This window comes from Passer domesticus, chromosome 7 (genome assembly GCF_036417665.1).
Source record: "Passer domesticus isolate bPasDom1 chromosome 7, bPasDom1.hap1, whole genome shotgun sequence".
Classification (NCBI taxonomy): domain Eukaryota; kingdom Metazoa; phylum Chordata; class Aves; order Passeriformes; family Passeridae; genus Passer; species Passer domesticus.
The window spans coordinates 48,163,233-48,184,709 of record NC_087480.1 but is presented as its reverse complement, the minus strand read 5'-3'; the positions used below and the strand labels follow the sequence as shown (position 1 = coordinate 48,184,709).

General features: G+C 39.1%; 1 protein-coding gene across 33 annotated transcripts in view; it reads right to left on the bottom strand.

Annotated features, from left to right (window-relative positions):
• Nucleotides 1-21,477, bottom strand: part of COL24A1 (collagen type XXIV alpha 1 chain) — a 171,784-nt gene that overhangs the window by 21,739 nt on the left and 128,568 nt on the right. For all 33 annotated transcript variants that reach the window (XR_010366410.1, XR_010366411.1, XR_010366412.1 and 30 more), the window contains 18 exons: nt 21,370-21,423; nt 20,691-20,744; nt 19,896-19,949; nt 14,421-14,474; nt 14,116-14,160; nt 13,956-14,000; nt 12,817-12,870; nt 9,913-9,966; nt 8,849-8,902; nt 8,578-8,631; nt 7,275-7,328; nt 6,577-6,684; nt 5,006-5,059; nt 4,453-4,560; nt 3,502-3,555; nt 2,678-2,731; nt 1,274-1,330; nt 302-355 (listed from right to left, as the gene is read on the bottom strand). Coding sequence is in view for 30 of the 33 variants with exons in the window: in XM_064428386.1 (XP_064284456.1) it covers nt 302-355; nt 1,274-1,330; nt 2,678-2,731; nt 3,502-3,555; nt 4,453-4,560; nt 5,006-5,059; nt 6,577-6,684; nt 7,275-7,328; nt 8,578-8,631; nt 8,849-8,902; nt 9,913-9,966; nt 12,817-12,870; nt 13,956-14,000; nt 14,116-14,160; nt 14,421-14,474; nt 19,896-19,949; nt 20,691-20,744; nt 21,370-21,423 (1,065 nt within the window). In the remaining 3 variants the exon portion in view is untranslated. The remainder of the gene's footprint in view (nt 1-301; nt 356-1,273; nt 1,331-2,677; nt 2,732-3,501; nt 3,556-4,452; nt 4,561-5,005; nt 5,060-6,576; nt 6,685-7,274; nt 7,329-8,577; nt 8,632-8,848; nt 8,903-9,912; nt 9,967-12,816; nt 12,871-13,955; nt 14,001-14,115; nt 14,161-14,420; nt 14,475-19,895; nt 19,950-20,690; nt 20,745-21,369; nt 21,424-21,477) is intronic.

Below are 21,477 nucleotides of genomic sequence, written 5' to 3'. Positions count from 1 at the left end.
TGCCTCCTGTCTTGGCTCACTATAGAGACAGGTCTGTCTACCTCATCTTAATTTCCTCCCATCAGGTATTTATACACACTAAGGTCACTGGGGTCTTCTCCAGCTGAGGAGTTGCAGCTCCCTTTTCCCACAGGAAAGATGCTCCAAGGTGTTCCAGGAGTGCCTCAGTGCAGTGAGGAACCAGCACGGGCATCCCTGCACACTTGTGAGGGAAGATGACACTGCTGCTGCATTACTCCACTGCACAAGTCTGCAGAGCCTGCCATGCCCAAACAAAAAGATAAACCCCAAAAGGCATTACCTTGTAGCCCTCATCACCAGGCTCTCCTCTATCTCCACGTTCACCACTTTGACCCTAGAGAGGAAATCAGGGAGCAAAATGAAACAGCTGAACTGAATATAATGCTGCAGTGAAATATGAACAGAAAGCTGGGATTTGTCTTAAACTATCCACCGAGAGGGAACTGAGAAATACAAACATAAAGGACAGCTTGGCTAAAGGAATAAACATGATTTTTTTCTAAACAGAAGGCATTGCAGTCAGACAGTAACCACAGTTTAAAATTTTTTGTAACTGAAGACCAGAAGCTAAAAGATAAATATTATATGGTGCTTAATTGAAAGAGGAGGGAGGATTGACCTCAGTGGAACTTCTCCAGATTTATACTTATATTAAAAAATTTTTTAAAATATATGAATTTAAAATCTCAATGGATAAATGCAGTGACTCTGGTTTCAAGACATGCAAGGAAACTCTCTTATAGCTTCTGTAAGACAGCCCATTAAAAATTGGATTATTTTCTGAAACTACTTGCTGTCCTCAGAATCTGTTTTAATTTTGAAGTTTGTACTAATAATTTTGACAGGTTCATAAATGCTGCAGAGATACACTCCACATATGAATTTAGTACAAAAATGGAAGTTTCTAAATCAGCTGAATTAGTTTGCAGTGATAACGAAATAAGTCAAAACATATTTTTGATTAGTAAAGCAATGAAGTATAACTTGGGGTAAACAGAGGGAAAAATTATTTTCTAAAATGCGCTGATCTAAACACAGACTAATGGCATTAGTGTAATTAAACAGAGGGCACAGATCTTTAAGCAGGAAAGAGCACACAACAGCATTTTCAGACTGAGACTACTCATGAAAGAACCATCAGTCTGTATTTTTGTACTGATTCCTGAGACAATGATATAAAGCTTCAGAAATAAATGCATTTGCTCTTGTCTTGAGATGCACTAGGATAAGTTTTTGAGAAAGAAAGACCTACTGGTTCACCTATGGGCCCAGGTAATCCAGGGACTGTATTGTCTTCGCCTGGGTAACCCTAAACCAAAGAGAAGTATTAATAAATGTTAACTTGGAAGTTCAACCTCATCTACCATGCACATAAGTTCAAATGCTAATAAGAAGCATTTGAACTTATGTGAACGTGACCCATAAACATCATGTTCACTTTTAGCATCTATATCACTTTTGTATAGATGCTAAAATTGAACATAATGCTTATGGTTTAATATCATGGATATGGTAACTCCATCTTAACATTCACCTAAATGTCCCAAAGACATTAAGGAATAAAAAAACCTAAATATTTGCTTTAGTCTCAAAGGCAGCTATAAGGAAACAAACTGATTAACTGAACAATATCCATGTCATCATGTCTTTATTTAATGAAAAAAAGGATAAACAGGATATTTGACAAGGGGAAAAAAGAAAATTTCTTCCACTACTTTGAGAAATACACTTAGTAGAAAGAAAAACAAGAGTACAGAGGACTCCTACGTTAAGTCTGAAGCCAATTACAATTTAAATATGAAATAACTGCCATCCAAGTTAATAAACAAAAGATTATCTATTCCAGATGATACCTAGCAATAGTAATGCAAAGAGAATCACAATTTAAATATGATTAAAGACTTTTACAGCACATCAAAGTGGTTTTTCAGAAGTGACCCAGAAACCTAAACACCTAGCTGTCAACAAATCAGTTTTCAGTTATTGTTTCTAAAATCATATCAAAACCTATTTACTTCAGCCACTGAATGCCTATTTACAGTATTTATTGCAAAACTTGCTCCAGGTTCTAGCTCTGTGTCAGGACAACTCCCATCCAATCTTCATAAAGTGAATCCATGTACCTGCCCTCTTGGGGTCACATGGGTCTCAGAGAGCATACAAATGTGTTTTCAGCATTTGAGACTTGAGAGAGAAACAATAAATTTGACACTAAAATAGCAGTACTGAGGCCACATCCTGTCCCTAACATTTTATATTAACCACAGACATTTGTCCATCCTGGTTGGACTTTCAGGCAAATCTGTGGGTGTACTCACAGGCTCAGAGTTAAGTAAATATTTAGCTGGTTCTGCACTGATTATTTTTGTCAGCAGTGCTTGCTAAGGGCACTGGGGCTGTCTGATACAATAGACTGTGTTCTGTACAATGGGTACCTTGTGTTTTAAAACCTCAAACATTTTAACAGTATAATTTTGGACTCCAGCTCTGAATGACCCATTTCCTCACTTTGCATTTCTTTTCCTAGTCCTTGACAATACTAACAAATACTGCAAATGATGGCTTTTGCTGCTTGCTGTGGAAAACAGTGGGTGTGCAGTAACATTTCCTCCCTTTATAATTTCACAAAACAGAGCAGTAAAACCCATGTTCATACCTTTTCTCCTTTGGGGCCTGGGGGCCCTGAGGGCCCTGGAGGACCCTGGTGACCCTAAAGAAGCAAACCAAACACAAATTATTTTAAAACAAATAATTAAAGAAATAGCTAATTCCAAAATTTCTTTTAGCTACTTGCTACATTTCTTTTTCTGCTTGAAAATTATTCTAAATCTTGTTATGACAACAAAATCAATGGCAGAAAATGGACTGTGTGTAGGAAAAGCTCTATGCACATTGGGAAACTACATGTTCTGATAGGGCTTAATGCAGGTGATGGGAGCTGGGCTGGCTCTTGCTTCAGGGTTAGGGTCAGTGTTGAGTGTTTTTGTGTGAAAAAGAGACTGGACAGTCTGCTCTGTAAGAGGATGACTCAATCCATCCATGATGATTTTCACAGCTATTTTTCAGTGAAAGCCACAATATCTTTATGTCCTTCAACTAACCTTATTCAATCAGTTTCTGTTACTTAAATGGAAATTAAGTGGCCAGACAGTAAGCAGAGGCGAGGTGTTTGCTGAACTCTCTTTACAATGAATAGCTGCAGTAGTTTCAGAGGAGTTTTATTCAGAAGGGGTGAGATACATTGGATAAACAAGAGTTTAAAGTTTGTGGTAAAACCCACTGTGAGCAAACTAACAAAAACCAGGCATCCTTGCTTAAGGCTAACATTTCTGAGTAGGCAAACACACCATATAAACATACGTGAGTATCTGGCTGTCCTGAAAATATTTGTGTAGTCTAGATATAGATTCTTAGGAAATTTGAAATTATAGTACCACAGACTTACTTTGGGATGTGTACCTGAATTCAGTAAAAACGTACCCCATAACCTGGAATTCCTGGCTCTCCTTCAGGTCCCATTCCTCCTAGATGTCCCTGTTAAATGCAGTAATCAGTGAGAGAGAAACGAGCTCCTTCGTAAAGTGCTACAACAATGCCTACTACATAAAGCAAGCACTTGCAAAAATCTTGAAATATTGACATTTGACACCATGGACAACTTTCTTGTAGGCCCTACTTCATTTATTAAAGAATACTGGGCTTTTCATTCTTCTGTGGAAAAAATGGTCAATGTTTTGAGTCCTAACCTTATAGTCTTTGTGCATAATTAAATCAAAAAGATCTGAGTTTTGGGAGGTGAGGAAGAACTCTCTTTATAAGTGCTAGTATGCCAAGGGAAGCAGGGGGTGGTCATCACCTCAGGAAGTTGACTCCTTCTCTTGAAAACATTGGCCATAAGATAGTAAATTTTGCTTCTGTACTTCATGTGCTCAGCAGCACACAGCTGCATTCAGTGGCCACAGGACTGGACTGACACAGGCACTTGGCCTCTAGTGTGGAGCCTGGATGCTTCTGTGCATCTGTCACACTGTATGGAGCAAGCTTGGGGAGCTTACTATGAAAGGAGCTAAAAGTTAATGGAATAGACTTCATTCAGCTAACTTTGGAGTAGATTCCTATTTGACAGGAGTAGTAGCCTTCATCTGAAGTGCTTTGTTTCAGCCATGGCTAAGACTGATGGTATGTGACAGCAAACCCCTTGATTTTTGTTCTTGGAGCTGGAAAGGTTTATGAGCAGCCACAGCAGTGAGGCTGTATGTGCAGTGTGGGACATGAGTGCTCCATGGTATGCTCTGCCATCCCACCCACATCACTGTCAGATGACCAAAAGCTTGAGATGGCTCCCTCCAGATCCATGGCCCTTCTGGAAAGGTGAACAGGTCTCATTCTGATGCTGAAAGACCTCTGTAACTAAACATGTTTTGTACTAACCGTGGGACCTCGAGTTCCTCTTGCACCTTTAGGACCAGTTTTTCCAGGTTGGCCAGAATCACCAGCAGGTCCAGTTTCTCCTGGAGGGCCAAGCTGCCCCTTTTCCCCCTGTTGGTATTATTGTATTAAAAATACCGAGAGATTGACACTAAGTTTCAAAATGCAGTTGATGCTTAATCAAAATGTGTAACAGCATTATTTAATAGGTATGACATTTACTGCAGTTTTTAGAATGTCTGAGCCCAGAACTCTGCAGTATAAAAGAGTCTCTGCTGAAGCCTTCCCATTATGTTTTTGGTTTTTTTTAGTCAAAGCTTAAAGCAGAAACTCTTCTGAGTTGCAAAACCACATCTTGATGCAAATTTAAATTTCCTAAGACCTTGAATGTTATTGATTAAAGAATGATGACAATTCTAATTGCTATGGCTAACAAGTAAAAAATTGGCTTGAAGCATGACACACAACAGGGATAGTTTTGGTTCGATGGAATTCTGTAATGTAAATCTGAGTTTCAGATAAAAGGAAGGGAACTGGGGAAGATGAAAAATACTACCTTCTTTCCTAAACGGCCCCTCTGACCTGGATTTCCTGGTATTCCTTCAGGGCCCTATAGATTTATTAGGGAGAGAAAAAGAAATTATTGAGAAAGGCCTGGAAACATGTTTAACCTCTGCTCCAAAGTGCATAACTAAGTAGGCTTTGGTAAAGCAGAGAGGTGGGAGGAAAAATATCATAAACTGTGTCTTTAAGCAAGTTAGAAGGGCTGTCTCAAGTTTTAGGATAAACAAGTGGGCAAGTTTCAGGAATTATTTATCAAAGCAGTGGAAATGCACTGCAAATAAGGGAGAAAAAAACCATTAAATCTTGTCCACACAGAAATTATTACTTTACAGATTTGTGAAGTTTATTTGTCGCTTTGTAAGCTACTGTTTAAGGAAAATGTAATGTTACTCTCACCTCCAATGAAACACTCAGACAATGGGCTATAGGAAAATGATTTCCATGTTTAGACTAGGATATTATGATCTGTCTGCATCCCTAGAATGAGGTCAAACCAAAGCTGTGATGTGTACACTCCCAGATGCCAGGGAGGACAAGTGGAGAAGGAGGCAGCTCTACAGTTGCCTTTGGAACATGTAGAACAAAAACGTGAAAAATCCCTCCCTAACCACATCCTCCCAAAAATCGAATTGCCAGACCTGCCTGTCTCACTGAGGCACAGAAACACTGCTGATGTTAATTATTGTACACAAGTATAATTACATAAAGTAATGCCAGGGTTGAGCTGTTTTGCAATAATGTCAACATATGAAACTTCAATGTTCCCCAAAACCACCAATTCAAAATAGAGAGTTGAAGAAGCAGAACTTGTTCTGCAGTGCACTAGGGGTGCCAACACCCAAAAGAACACTTTTTGCTTTCCCTAGAAAAGTAGTTCACAGTGAAGAAACCAGGACTAAAGACAGCAGAATGTAGCACTGATGCTGAGGGGACAGAGTGGACAGTGCTCCCAGCCATGAACAGCTGGAGTTCCAACCAACGTTCTGTCAGATCCCACCATCACATACGAGCTGCACAGAAGGCAGCCAGAGGACTGCAGATGAGAACATGATGATTTTTGGTAAGGGAAGGTGATCTGATTTAAAGCTACAATCCTTGCTTTGGAAACTGTGCTTCAAAATTAGTTCTCATGAAGAAGTTGCATACAATTTCATGGATGGATTTTAGTTGCTAGGAGTGATGCCAGAACAAATAGGCAAACTGATCTAACAATGTTATCTGTGAATTCTAATGCTTGTCTACTATTTGATCTGTGTATGTTTGATGCCACATTGTTTGGAGAGGAGAGACCAGAAGTGAGAGGCTCCAGGCTGTGTGGTACGTGTGTCTGGATGACAGATGGTGAGGAATCACTATTTGCCAAGAGGTCCCATATTTAAGATAGGAAAAGCATTTGTCTCCTCTCTCTACTAATCCTAAACCACACTGGAAGCTTATTTAAATACAGTCATCTCTAATTATATAGAAAACCAGGAAAACCAAAAATAAAGGAAGAAAGAAAAATTAACTTTGTTTACTAAAAGCAAACAAGCAAGAAGTCCATTTCAACCAGAAAACACTTACAGGAATTCCCATTAGGCCGGGTTCACCAGGGGGCCCAGCAATTCCTGGTAATCCCATCTCTCCTTTCTCACCGCCTTCTCCAACAAGTCCCTGGTCTCCAGGGTCTCCCTAAAACACAGTAAAAAACCCTGAAAATCCCTTAGTCATCCTGCTGCTACAGAATTACTTGTTCATAAGAAAAGGGAATTCTGTATCTCTGAGTTTGAAAAAAAGCACGCTGAAACTGATGTGAACCTCACCAGTCAAATCCAGATCAGGCTCTAAGGGTAAAGCCTTTCTATCCCACTCCTGCACTCCTACAGCCACATTTTGCCTCATCCATCACCAGGTATCTGAGGTTGTTCTCCATGACATCCCCTGTCCTGGCACCTGCCACAGTCCCTGGCACAGCACTGATCTAATCTGGAAAGCAGAGCAGCCTTGGGCTTGCTTCCTCCAGCACTTCAGTCACCACAGACAAAGACTGTACTCAGGTAAAGCTTGCTTTTCTTTGTCAAGCCATTCAGCTCTGCAGCCCTTGCAAGCTACATATGTACCCAAAAGATACAGAAAGCCCGTGCTTTACAGGACCTCCTATGTTAAAACTAAGTGCACCCAACTGGGCTCATCTGATCTGGTACTGACCTAGGATAAAAAGGGAGATTTGGGTCCTTAGACCAATTAGAGTACTTTACATCTGCTGCAAAAACTTAATGTACCTTTGGGCCATCTTTTCCTTGAACACCGTCTTCTCCTGGAGGCCCTGGCTCACCCTTATAGAAAGAAACAGTTGAAAACAAAGTTATTTTCTATATTTCTTGACTAGTTTTATACATGTTTATTATATTTTGGATAACTTTTAGTTGCTGTTACAGTTTATTTATCTTCAGTGTCACAATCCATGAATATCCAATCAAGAAAACATAAAAAATGATCAGCATTAGAAAAAAGAGGCAATACCATGCCCATATAACCCTGGAGATTTAGACAGTGGCACTGAGATTTTGTTTGGATTCAAAGTATATAGCATGTAAGTACAGTAACCTCAAAAATATACCTGTTCTGTCCTGAAACTTCCATGTTTATGTGGAAACTACTATATTTGTATGCTTACAGACTTACTGTATGGCCATTTACCATTAGAAATATTTCAACATTATAATCACACAGAATCGTCAAGGTTGAAAGAAAGCTTCAAGACCACCAAGTCCGACCATCAGCCCAGCACCACCATAATCATATTCCCAAGTGCCACACCCAGATGCCTCTCGAACACTTCAAGAGACTGACTCCAACACTACCCATGGCAACTTATTCCAATGCCTAACCACTCTTTCAGTGAAGATTTTACTTCTAATCTGAAGGTTCCAATCTGAACCTCTCCTGGAACAACTTAAGGCCATTCATTCTTTCATTCATTCGTTAGCTGGTAGAAGAGACCTACCCCCACCTCACTACAGGCTCCTTTCAGGTAGTTATAGAGGGAAATGAGCCTCCTTTTCTTCAGGTTAAACAACCCCTGCTTTCTCAAGTGCTTCTCAAAATCTGTGCTTCAGCAGCTCCCTTGCCCTTCTCTGGATGTGCTCCAGCACCTCAATGTCCTCTTTTGAAATGAGACCCAGAACTGGACACAAAGCTCAAGGTGCACCTTCACCAGTGCCAAGTACAGGGAAAAATTCACTGCCCTGCTCCTGCTGGCCACACCATTTCTGACACAGGCCAGGAGGCCACGGGCCTTCTTGGCCACCTGGGCACAGCTGGCTCATGTTCAGAGCTGCTGACCAGCATCTCCAGGTCCCTTTCTGGTGAGCAGCTCTCAAGCCACCCTTGCTTGAAAGAGTAGAGTCAATACTCTTTCTACCTTGCTACAATATTACACTGTTTTGTTCTTTTTCTTTAAAAAAGAGGCTATCAGAAAATACCTTCTTATTGAATTCTTCTGTTAAAACAAGATTTCTCAACCTGCACTTCATTCGTAATATACTTCTCTGTTGTGGGAGAAGATTTGCATCCACAGCTTACCCTCAAGCCTTGGTCACCTGGCTCTCCAGCCTTCCCAGCAGGTCCAATGTCTCCCTGGGATATCACAAGGAAAATAATTCAATTTTAAAGGACAACATCCATAACATTGACAGGGTTTACAGCTGATGGAGTCATCACAACAATAATGGTATTTCTTAATGCTCTGTTTCCTGTATCACTGTCTACTTGGCTAATGAATCAGATCTCTCTGATTTGCTTTTATGAGAATTTGAAAATATAAACATCTTGAGAGAATGATTTCAACATTTACCTTTGTGCCTGGTTCCCCCTGCAGACCAGGTTCTCCCTCAGGGCCAGGAGGTCCCTGCATGGTACAAGAGCTACTGTTACATGATCACTAGGAATAATTTTGCAACAACTAAATGATACACCCAAACCTGAAGCAGAATAATGGCCTGAGACACTGGAAAAGATGAAGGTCTGAGAAATCAAATCAAGACAACGCAGTTCTTTGGTTTTTCTAGAGCCAAACCCAAAAGAAACGAGGGTACAGAAGGAGTTCAGGAAATACAGTGTGGGTCAAAAACATATTGAAGACTCAGCAGTACCATTAAGCCTGTACCTTTCGCCATAAATTACTGCTGAGCAAGCATTTATCTTCTGTAAATCTGACTGACAACTTCAGCTCTGTTTAGGAGCCAAGCAGACACAGCCTTTGGAGAACTAAACCCTTTTTTGAAGGCCTCAGCCCCTAATGAGTTGATGATATCAAACTTCTTTTTGTAAAGTTTAATATAAACATTTTCTTAGCAGCTAGTCAGAAGTCTGGACTCTGGGTGACTGAGGAAGAACATTTCTTTGAATAAGCCAAATCCCTACTGCTCTGAGTGAGCTCATCCCTCAGGTACTTCATTACAAATGTGGCTAATACATTCTGTCACATTTCTCTCAATGAAATATTAAAAATAAAGAAAAAACAGAAGCAGAAGTGAGCAAGAAGGCTTTCTACAGCTGCTTTCCTTTATCTACAAATGGAAACAACATATGATTAATGGTATTTTACTGCTAACTGCAAGGAGAACAGTGCTTTCAAAAAAAATGTTTGCTCAATTAAACATTCACCTTCTATGACAAATGTGATAACTATATGCTCAAAGACAGTGCTTATAACAGAAAAAGCTACTTATTTTAGACATGATTTGGTAACAGCTTAAAGTAAGAGTCTCTGAGTAGCTCATGATATTTAAGTCAGCTGCTCATGATATTTAAATCATCCAATTTTTTAAATCAAAAATATTTTTTTAATAAACACTGTCCAGGATTAGTCATTTGTTTGAGTATTTGTAATTGCTATATAAGTAATTAAAATCTCACCTCAAAACCCGTTTCTCCAATAGGGCCAGCATCCCCTGGTTGTCCTCTTGGACCCTGGCATTAAACAAAATTTTGGATGCATTATTCAATTAACATAAATTACACTGTAGAGTGTTCAATTTGTCCCTTCACAAGTCTTCCAACTGGAACAAAGAAATGTTTCATTGTCTTTCCTCCTGAATCCAACAGTGTATCCAAGCCCCATGATGGCATACAGTACCAACCTTGATGCACTGAAATAACAGATCTCGAATAATAGCACAGATGTCTTTTCTTTTAGATCAAAAATAAATTATTATCTGAACTAAGCTCTTCTCTTGACTAGCTGAGACTTTGTTTAATTAAGGTTTGTTAGACTGTCTGGTTTGCTTTGTGGAAAAGCCTACAGTCTGGTATGGAATTAACTGAAAACAACTACTTCACCATGGACAGAACAGCCACTGAGGCATGACAGACTAAAGGCTGGAGCCTTCTTAGCAATACTGATAACTACAACATAAGCATTCATAATAAGCCTTACACGTAAGGAGTAGATTTACTCCAGTGACACCCAGGGATCATTTCCCAAAGTGGCATGTTCAAATTCTCTGCACATGTAAGAGCTGAGCTCACAGAGCAGGATTTGTGTGCTGGGGAGCAGAAGCTGCCTGTAACATCTTGGAGCTGATTCTACAGCCACTGTGAATGTATGTCCAGACAAATCAGCTCTCTGCACGGAACCAATCCTTGAACTTCAAGGAAGTTCATATCTATTTATCCCTTTGGGACTCATCTGTGTCTAAACATATTCTAAGTTCAAAACATTTTCTTGATCTACAATTCTTGTGTAAAGGAAAGATGCTGCTTCTATTTTATGACAGAAACCTTTTAAACAAATATTTACTCTAATTTTGTTTCACTTCCTCTTACAGATTCTGCATATGGTTTTGCTCCTCCTGATGACCTGTGAGTATTCTCTTCCCTTGTAAAAACAATGTAAATTGCATCTTACTGACAGAATTCTGGCAGATGCATTTATTTTACATTTTATCTGCATTTAAATATGAACAACTAAAACTGCAGTTACTTCACCTTGATAATTCACTTGGTCCTAAGTTAATTGATTTTCACTTGCAGAAGCTCCATGAAATTCCACTAGGCATGTGTCACAAAGCTTAAGTTTGCTTCACAAATCAAGTATTTCTTCATATTACCATGGAGATAAGGCTGCTGGATCAGTAATGTATCTTTCTCCCAAGACTTTCCAAAGCCAGAATTTTATAGCAGTATTGGAACTCCTTTTAACCATTAACATCAGGTAACTTGCAAAGGATTTTACTGAGATGTGTGACAAGTAGATAAAGTTTGAGTGCAATTTAGAGCAATCCCGTTAATACAAATAGTTCTAATTGCTCATGTTTCTCTGCTCCTCCACCAACAATTAGGGCTTTTCTCTGTGTAGAACTAGTGACAGGGCCAGAAAAGCTCAGCAGCTGGCTTTCACACAGTGGCCAGCTGACAGAGGATGAAATCAAGCTGCTTGGATAGGCAGCTAAAAAAAAGAGCCGCGCGTTTCCTTGCGCAACATCTTCTGTCATTTTATCACTTCCTTCCAGCTCCACAGACCTTCTTCTGAAGGCATTTCACTCTTTCAGCACTTGAAAGAAAAGATACCCTGTTCACAGGGTAAGTTTTTCTTCTAACAGTGAACATGTAGTTTCTATGATGGCGAGCACAAGAGAAACGTGGGCTGCACAAGAGAAGACCACTTAGGTAAGGCAGACAGGCATGCTATTGATAGGAAAATTCAGACTTGGCCAGAAAATGGCAGGAATTTGACATATAAACCTTTCATTGTAAGGCTCTCAGATGTTGCAACATGAAAATATAATAAGGGAAAGAGATGAAGTAACAGGAATCCAGTGATAACCACTGGAAAAACACATTTTTGGTGAAATATTTTGCTATTCCTACAGGTTGGGAGCTCAAGTTAAATATGCAATTCTACCCTAAAGAAAATTTGTTGGGGTTTTTCTAGCCCTCAAAATGTGCAATTACTTTCTGTAAGCATGGAGTTGTAGGAATAATATTATAAATAATACTAAATACAAATAATATTAAAATTAATACAATTTTTATCAGCACTTCACTTTCGAGATTTAAATTAACTATGTGCAATTTACTTGCAAAATTACTTTCCAGAAGCAATGTAAACACACAATTTTTGACAACTCTATTAGATTTCTGCACCAGAAAATGGGAGCCTTGTCCCAAATCCTACTTAGCATATATTCTTTTACTGTATTTACATAATGTGATTTACCCCCAGAGATGGTGCTGCAATACTACTCCTGTCACAGCTATATCTTGCAGTTCAGTGAATATATTTGCTGCAGGTTCTGCCTGATCTTCTGTAACAATATTGACCACATGAAAGCAAGCATGGCTTTGACACAATAACAAGAATCCATCCAGCAGAGGAATGTCTGAGGTTTATTATAGCAGTCTCTTCTTGAAAATTTAACCTGCCAAACAGATGTGGTCCCTGTGTTCCTGAACAATTCTAATATTTGCCTAAAAAAACACCACTAAAGCACTGCCACATACATTTACCTAATACATAACACAGATATCCAGCTCAGTGTGGTGTAAAAACACATTACACTGTGGTCTGTGCTCTGTTATGTTCTCTTATGTTGTGCCCCCCTTACTCCAGAGCTTCCCAACAACATTAACAGGTCTCTATGAACAAGGTACACTAAGCAAGGGAGGCAGACTCCAGCTCTGTAGTTTTGGAGCAGTCACCCCACAATTCCTACCTAACCACAGCTGGCAATGCAGAATCTTGGTAAAATGGAGCTTGAGTTGTAAAGAAGCTTGTATAATACATGGAAAAATTTGGAACAGGCATAAGGATCAACTTACTGGCTCTCCCATTGGTCCTCTGTCTCCTGTGGCTCCTGGAGGCCCAAGCAAACCCTGGAAGATTAAAATAAAATTTAAAAAATCACTGGAAGAGGCCCCTTCATATTCTGAGCACAGCCACTTCCTCTCTTGTGTTTGCTCACACAGTAACTAACACAGAAACACCATGAAATATGTGCACTTTTTTCTGGGTGACATGCATTGAAATATCACTGGTTTCTGTGGCAGATGAGGAGGTCCTGAAGAAGTCCTTCCTCAGTTTCGTTTACATACAAATGAATCTCAGCTGAACCACCATTTACCAGTTCATTGTAATTCTCCTTAGATCCAGGTGCTGCTTATATGTCCAAACTGCCCTAGGGGCTGTATTTTACATAATCAGGAGGGTTCACAGCACACATTTCCTCTGTTCAACCTTTCTCATAGCATTTCTTTCTCACATTGTCTTCTAGAAACTGTAGGAGTAATAGATCAGTATTCTGTACTTTGCAATAAATGTGCTATTACACATTATTTCAGCCTAATGAGGTTTTGCTTCATTTATTTCTGTGTCTATGAGTACATCTAAAAGTTCTAGTGAATGAAGAGGAAATGAAAACCCCTTGTGTCAAACATGAGAGGCAACAAGCTCCTAAATCTGAGCAGAAAAGGCAAGAGAAGTATGGTGACAATCAACATTTTGAGTTTCAACTGCAGAACAAAATCACCACCATTACTGCTTTGCTTTTGTTTTTCTGCTTCTCTCTTTGTTGAAAATCCAGTACAATTTGGACTCACGGATAACCTGCTTTGTAAAAAAAGCCTCAAATACAACACATTAGATTTCTATTCAAAAAAGCACTAAAAGAAAGCATTTTCTCCTGTACATGATATTCATTAAACACATTTCTACATTTAACCCTACATTGACAACACACACCTACCCCAAATTCTATCAAAGAATTATTGCTCTATATTACAAAGACTTTCATCCTTAAAACTGCACTTCTGTCCCTGGCTCTTTGTATGAATAAATGCAAACTGTCAGAGCTTTCCAGCTGCTCTGAAATAGATAAACTTCCTCACACCCAAGTGTCAAACAAAGTATGAGATTTTCTGGATTTTTTTTTGGTAGAAGTACTAGTGAATTTCATACTCACAAGTGCACCCTGATCTCCTCTTTCTCCTGGATTTCCAGCTTTACCCTGGTTAAAGAGAAATACCAAAAGACAATGCTGGCTTCTAGTAATTTACAAACACAGCTCAGAAATCAGAGTTACTGTGTTAAAGCTTGCTAGAAGCACTGGCTCCAATACTTACAATGAGCCCAGGAACTCCTTTCTTTCCTGGATCACCTCTTTCTCCCTGACAAATAACAAACAAGGTGTAAATTCTACATACATTTGCTTGATAAGCTGCATAAAGTTACTCTGAGTTTAAATGCTGGGTAACTACAGAAAATGCCGCAAAGTGCCTGGAAAAGCCAGAAATTTGCAACTCTCTTGGATTAAATGGGAATCACTGGCTTCTGCCATGATGGGCTGGAGGTTTTTTTCCTTATTTACTTTTCTCTGTTACAGTCTACCTCAGTGTTTTATATAGTACTGAGCAATGCAAACACTCACCTTAACACCTTCTGTTCCCAGCTCTCCTGGAGGACCATCGAGACCTCTTGGCCCCTGAATATTGAACAAGTGATTTGGAATACTAATTATGCATTATTTTTGCTTGTCATTAAGGAGATGTTACCTAAGCTTTAGGAGAGGAGAAATATTCTGTTAGCAGGAAAATCAATTCTCATTGAGTCAAGTGTGAAATAAAGCTTCAAAGAATAAAATAAGTTTCTGGTTTGTTGAATTATGAACTTAAGAAGAAAGATTTTTTCAAAAGTATGTAAACAAAACATTCAGTGTCTCAGTGGGAGCCAGATGGCAGGCTGATATTTTCTTTTTTTCACCCATCTTGTACTCATGCAACAGACATGAACTTAGAGGGATTTAGATGATCACTGCATATACAGAGTGCTTGCTTTTGAGCACATTATAAGATGTATATGCAAAAATGAATCTTGCTAGCAAGACTCTAAAAAAAGCAGATAAAATTCTTCCACTAGTAAGACACTTTGAGGCAAGATTAGAAGAAATTTATAATTGTGAACTATTGTGCTCTATTGTTAGACTAAAATGTTTTTGTAAATTAATATTTATAAGCAATGGATGAACAAAGATAACCTGTTATATTATTGTAGCATAATAGAGCAAATACTTATTGCCAAAACATTCAGAGTTTTATTCTTTAAGATTGGTAATCTAAATTCATTAGTTTACAGGCAAATAAAAAATCCCTAAATAGATCTTGAGCAAAATGGAAAATAATATTTTATCCATGCTGACTTAGGAAATTATTTCCATAATTCTAAAACCCATGACTGTTTAGGTATGGAACATTAAATTAAAACCAGTTAATAACAACTTAAAACTAATGACCACTTCAAAGGAAGAGCTAGATAAGTATCAAGACAGGCTCTTTACAGCAGTGTGCATTGGGAGGATGAGACACAACAGCTTTCCTGGTGGCATTTGGGCTGGGCTGGCATCAGAAGGAGTTAGTGCACTACTATGGCAGTGCCAAGAGGAAAATAATCTCCATTTCGATGGTGAATTTCTGAGTTGTAGAGAGCCTGACATCTTGGGTCATGTTTTACAGTGAAGGGCATCCAATCATGACTGATTTTCAGTTGTAAGACTGTTCTAAATGATAATAATAGGGGCTTGTAAAATGACTTTGTTGGAAGCACATCTGAGTTAATTTAGTTTACTTTTCCTGCAAAAATATCAGTGACTTCCATATCTCTCTTGAATATTTTGAGAAAAAACATACCAGAATTTGTTCTCTCTGACTCGGACTCACTGATCAATATCAAAACCTCTCTTGCAACTCTTTTCTCTGGAGCAAAAGTGAAAATGACTGATTGGTAACTCAGGAGCTGTGTGTATCCAGAATCATTTAGGATTTCTCCTGAAATGAAAACCTCTCAGCAACAGGCCTTTCCTGTGAGCTGATATACAACTACCCCTGGCAAAGCCAGAAATGTCCCATGAGAACTCATCTGTCATCATTTCAGCACTGCCACTCCTGGCCAGCACAAAGGAGCACAGAAAGCATAGGAAAAGGAAAAGGGAGGCAGGGAGAGCTGTATGAAATACTCTGCAGCTTGGGACACAGCTTTTGTGAGGCAATCCTTGGGCTAGTCTGGCCACTGTTTTGTTTTGGTGTAAACCAGGACTGAGCAATTACAGGCATTTTTTTGGGCTAGAGAGGAAAAGAGGCTACAGAAGACAACACTGAGCTGCCACATGGCACTCAGTGTGAAAGGTCCCAAGCCAAACAATACCCAAGTCTATGGAAAAAAACCTGTGACTTCAGTGCCCTCAGAGATTAGAAACAAAAGACTAGTGGTGTTTCCAAAGGTGAAGGAGAATTTTATAAAAACATTTGTATTGGGACTCCTGTTAAGATTATGCAATTGGGTAACTCAATTGTTGAATTACTGTATAGCATAATTCAAATGAAAGCTAAACAAATTGATCCAATTAATTTCAGGTTACTGCTCTTCACTTTTTTTCTGTCACTGCTATCTGTAACACAGATATCAGTTGTGATGAAAATTCAAGGCAGATTTAACAGGTTTATTGTTCCCTGATCTGAAATGTCTCAAAGAACAGGAGGAGAAGAGACAAAAAGAAATTGAGATGGATTGAGGACAGGTCATTCAGCTCTGGGCGTAGAAGGGACAGATGATCAGAACCTGTGGAGGAACCACCTATGGCAACACAAGGAAGGGAGCAATTGAGAGCATAAAGTTAAGTAATTGCAGGATATTTTTAGATTTTCTCAGACTTTTTAGATATGTGACCTGTCATTTCTCTTTGTGCATTCTCCACAGGGCTGACCAGAGGATAGAATCTCAAGATTAAATATTCAAGGAAGAAAAAGAACAAGTTTCCATTTTACAGATTTGTGTAATAAGGAATTGTCTTTTTAGGTTTTATCTTCTATCATTCAGAATTTTAAATAAATTTTTTCAACACTTCCAACAAAATTTTAATCATAAAGAGGATCATAGCTTGAGAAACAGGACTGCACAAGATTCTTAGTCCCTGTTATGCACATTACACACCACAACCTTTCTGGCACTCACACAGATCTCTATTTCAGTGGAGTTCACCTTGGCAGCCCATGACAACTGATCTGATCACTAACAGTTAAGCAAAAAACTACCATTTAAAACACCAACCTTCTACTATATAACTTTGAATTGAAAGCAAAGTAACAGAAAGCAACATGATCCTCTGGGCCATGCCTTCCTTTAGCCAGCCACAGAACAAAGGGCAGGAATCCAAGGGAAAGGCAATTTAATATCCTGACAAAAGCACACAATAACATTCCTATAAATAGTATGGTGTGACTCCTTATTGGCACAGATGAATTGGATTGTACAATTTCTTACTAGAGCTAGTACAGAATGAGATATACTTGATTTGCCTGCTGTTATTTAAATTAGGTTCCAAGAGAGCTAGGGAGTGAGGCTGCCAAATGATTGCTACTGCTTTTTTACTTTGGCATGTGTACAGCTCTGTTTCTAAAATGGAACATTTTACATTGAAAACTCTAGAATGATAATCTGAGAAAAAGTTCATCTAAGAAGGTAAAAAGCACAAATTAACTATTTTTATTCTTTCTCATCCTGTCTCCCAAATACAAGAAGAGCAGAAATAACACAAGCACAATATATAGCTACTTCTCTTTTTTGGTGGCTGACATGAAGGAATATTAGAAAACTACATCAATTTACTCTCACTTCCTTCAAACAACTGAGAGAGATAAACATTCAGCTATCAATTGACCACCAAGCACACTGGACAATAGTTTCAAGTGCAAACAATTTGCTAAGTTCCATATTTCCTGTGAGAAATATGAAAGATATCACTCATTAAAACAAAGCACATATGTCCTCAGGCAGCTGAGGTTCTTCATGCCAGTACAGATACCACTAACCAGGTACAACCTACTGGCTGCTAGAGACATGAGCTGCTGCTGCCTGACCCCAAATTTACATCAGTTTACTGTGCCATTTATCTGTATTTTCAAGTACAAATTTCATGATCTGCATTCCAGGAAAGTAAGAGCAGAAAAACTACTTCTTTTGAGCTTTAAAATACTAAATGCCAATCTGAAGAATACTAAATGCCAAGAATTTTAGCACCTCCTGGGAATTTTGCTTAGGTCTCACTTATGAAATGAATCCAATGATACAGATTCTCTTCCTCTCAAACTAGGAGCTATAGTTGTGCTGGTCCAAGATTATGGTATGAACTGAAAGCAGTCTCTGATGTTGTAGTTTACGTCACACACTAGCAAACAAAGACAATGAAAGATCATGCAACAACAAGTTCTTGGCTGCTTATACTGCCAGACTTCCAGACTAATGCATTTCTTCCCTCTGGACATGGAAAGAAATTCTTTCTCCTGCCTACTGATACTCTCACCCTCAGTGTCATTCTGCCATTGAAGTATCTACAAAATGGTGCTCTCCCTGTGTGTATTAATGAGATTAACACTAAAAACTAAAGTGTAATAAACCTTCCACATGATTCTAGCCAAGTGCATCAAGTCCCAAGCGTGATCTGAGGAAGCTGTGCTAGTGCTGTGCTCAGTGGCACATTCCCTGACATCCCCCAAGGGTGAGATGCTCCACAGAGCTCCAGGCAGCCTGCCTTCAGCTGGCCAGAGCTCCTGGGTGTACTGGAGAGAACAGCTGGACACTCTCACACAGAAGTGAGCTGCTGGCTAATCCTGGATGCAAAACCATTGCTGAAAGGTCCAGAATTTATGAAGTGAAGGAATTCTATTCTGTGACAGTGCACAAGTAGAGGGTCAGTGCTTCTAAGACTTCTCACAGATTCCAGCTGTGAAGACAGAGTATGTTCTTGTTTCCACAGACAATGAAGGGAAATTTCCATATGCTTCCATTTAACTTCTGTATCTGAGTGTGGTATGCATTTTCTGAGGCCTTCCACACAGAGCTCTGAGTTCTGACACTTCTCTTTCTAAATCCAGAGATGACAAACCCCAGGTTTCATGGCATCTCAGATATTTTCCTTATATGAGATTCCACTTTTGGTCTGACATTTTGATCTTGAGAGCAGATAAAATTCTCAGTGGCTTCAGTGGGAGTTTGTTCTCAGAGCCTGGGGACCTGGGTCTGTTCTGAGACCCTCTTTCACGAGACATTCCCAGTCATGCTGGCTAGAGGCAAAGGCATAAACCACAATTCCAAACTGGACTTTCACAGAGTTTGGGATATTTGGCATTTATTTTGAGTGATCTTTAATTATAAGCACTGTACTCCATGATGTGCTGCCAAAATCATAGAGACATATTTATCAGGGATAAATGGAGCTGTGAAGACACACTGGTCCAGCCACTGGTATGAGCTGTACAAGTCTCTTGGGAATCATGGATATGCTGTCAAACTGGTGAGTGAGGTGAGAGACACTTCACTAATGTGGGCTTTGGATCAGTGTTTTGTGTACAGTGAAAAAATGGTTTCCATTTCCCTGATAACAGAGAAATGGAAATAACAATCTAACAAGTACAGGTTCAAGGTTCTAGCACCCATTATCTTCTGATTACACTTCTGCCTCCCTCAAAAACTTTGTTTGAGAGATTTTGATTGTATTTCCAAATAACTAAATGCAAGTGAAGAAAATTGTCCTTAAAACCTTGAGATAGTCCAGTGATAGCTGTAAATGACAACTTTTGCATGTTTGCGTGTACAGAAAAGAGTCAAGTGGTCATCTTGGTTCTAGTTTTGCTCTCGGCTGAAACCAATGGCAAAGCCCATTTTGCTGTGAGGAGAAATGAAGATTCATATTGTTTCCTACCTGGAAATACAAATATAATCTAATCTGATTTCAGCAGAAATGAGTTCAGTCCAGAGGAGAAAGGGAGCAGCGGTAAATGGGTTATATTTCAGATTCATGTTTGTAACACACTGCTCTCTGCTCTGGGTAACACAAAGGAGCATCAGTACTTACTCTTCTTCCCTTCGGTCCCTCTGGCCCCGATGGTCCTCGTGCCCCTGAAGATCCCTACATGTCAAACAAACTTATTATTCATTGTCTTCTAAACACAGGGTCCTGAAAATTATAAGGCTTATGCACCTTGAGCAACAATCAATGCAAGAAAAGCAAATAAATCACTTTCACTCATGGTTCAAATTGAATTAATCGTGTTTGTACAATTTATGTAGAAAAATCTAATTAACAGACTATGTAACATTCTTTTTACAAAACACTGATGTGACTGTCGGATAGATTACTTCTAATATCCCAAAATTTTTAGAAGATACTTGTATTTCAACAACATTATGTTAAAAAGCATGAATATTTTCTGAAAAAATTTCTTTTTTAATCTATATTGAAGACCCATATTAGATAAATTATAACAATTATACACAGCAGATTAAAATATATATATTTTTATTAACAATGAAACTAAACACATAATGAGTCTATTTATACTGCACTAGGCACCAATGAATTTTAAAAATATGATGCAATTATTAACCATCCTTGCAAAATTGCATTTCCCTACTCATCTAAACAGAGTGATTTTTAAATGGGTAAGTAAATAATATAATTACTTTTCCTTCTCTCACAGATCATCCTGGCAAAAAGCAAGTGAACAGATTCTGTCTGGATGGGTACATTTTCATGACAGTTTTATAGAATGCAGTACAAACTAGAAACCATTCTTAGCTTCACCAAAGCAAAAAGACAATTTGAAAATAGTTCATTTTATATCAAACCAAAGCACCATGCTATACCTACAGGTAGTCCTTCTGGCCCCACAGGTCCAGGGCCTCCTGGAGGTCCTGGATAGCCCTAGAATTAAAATAAACATAGAAAAGACAGAACAGTTTTATCTAAAATGCTATTACAGCAACAGCAAAGCCTGCAGCTCATTTTCTAGAGAACGTCGACCAGGACAAGGCCATGGGCACAGTCTCTCACTTCTGCCCCCCAACACCCTCCATGGAGTGACCTCTGGGCTGCATGGAGTGCCATGTCCTGCTTTAGGACAAGGGTCTAGCAGGAAGCCAGTCCTCCCACCAGAGGGGCACCCAGGAGCTGTTTGGGAAGTACTGGGCAGTGGAATCAGAGGTGATGATATTTACTAGCCTATCTACTAGAATAACCTGGGTTACACTGGTTAACAGAGGAAATGGTTATTTTACTATCCCCCCTTTTAATTTTCCCTGCTTAGAGCCATTTTTCAAAAATGCAGTTGCTCTGCTGTTTCATTCAGGACATCACTTTGCAATATCACTGCTGCAGAGGGGATAAAGCCAGAAAATGAAACTTTGTAGGAACCATGCATCATAAAGACTACTCTTCCATAAGGTCTGCACAGCTAGAAGGGTGAGAACTTATTTACTTATTATTGTTCTGGAGACAAAGTGCCTTTGTAAGTAACATAATTGTGGATTTTACATTACTTGTAACTTACCATGACACCTTTTTCTCCAGGAGGGCCCACAGGTCCTGGGCTGCCTCGCTCTCCCTTTAACAACAAAGAAAGAGAAGAAAGAGAAAAGAGCATTGAATATTCTTCCCC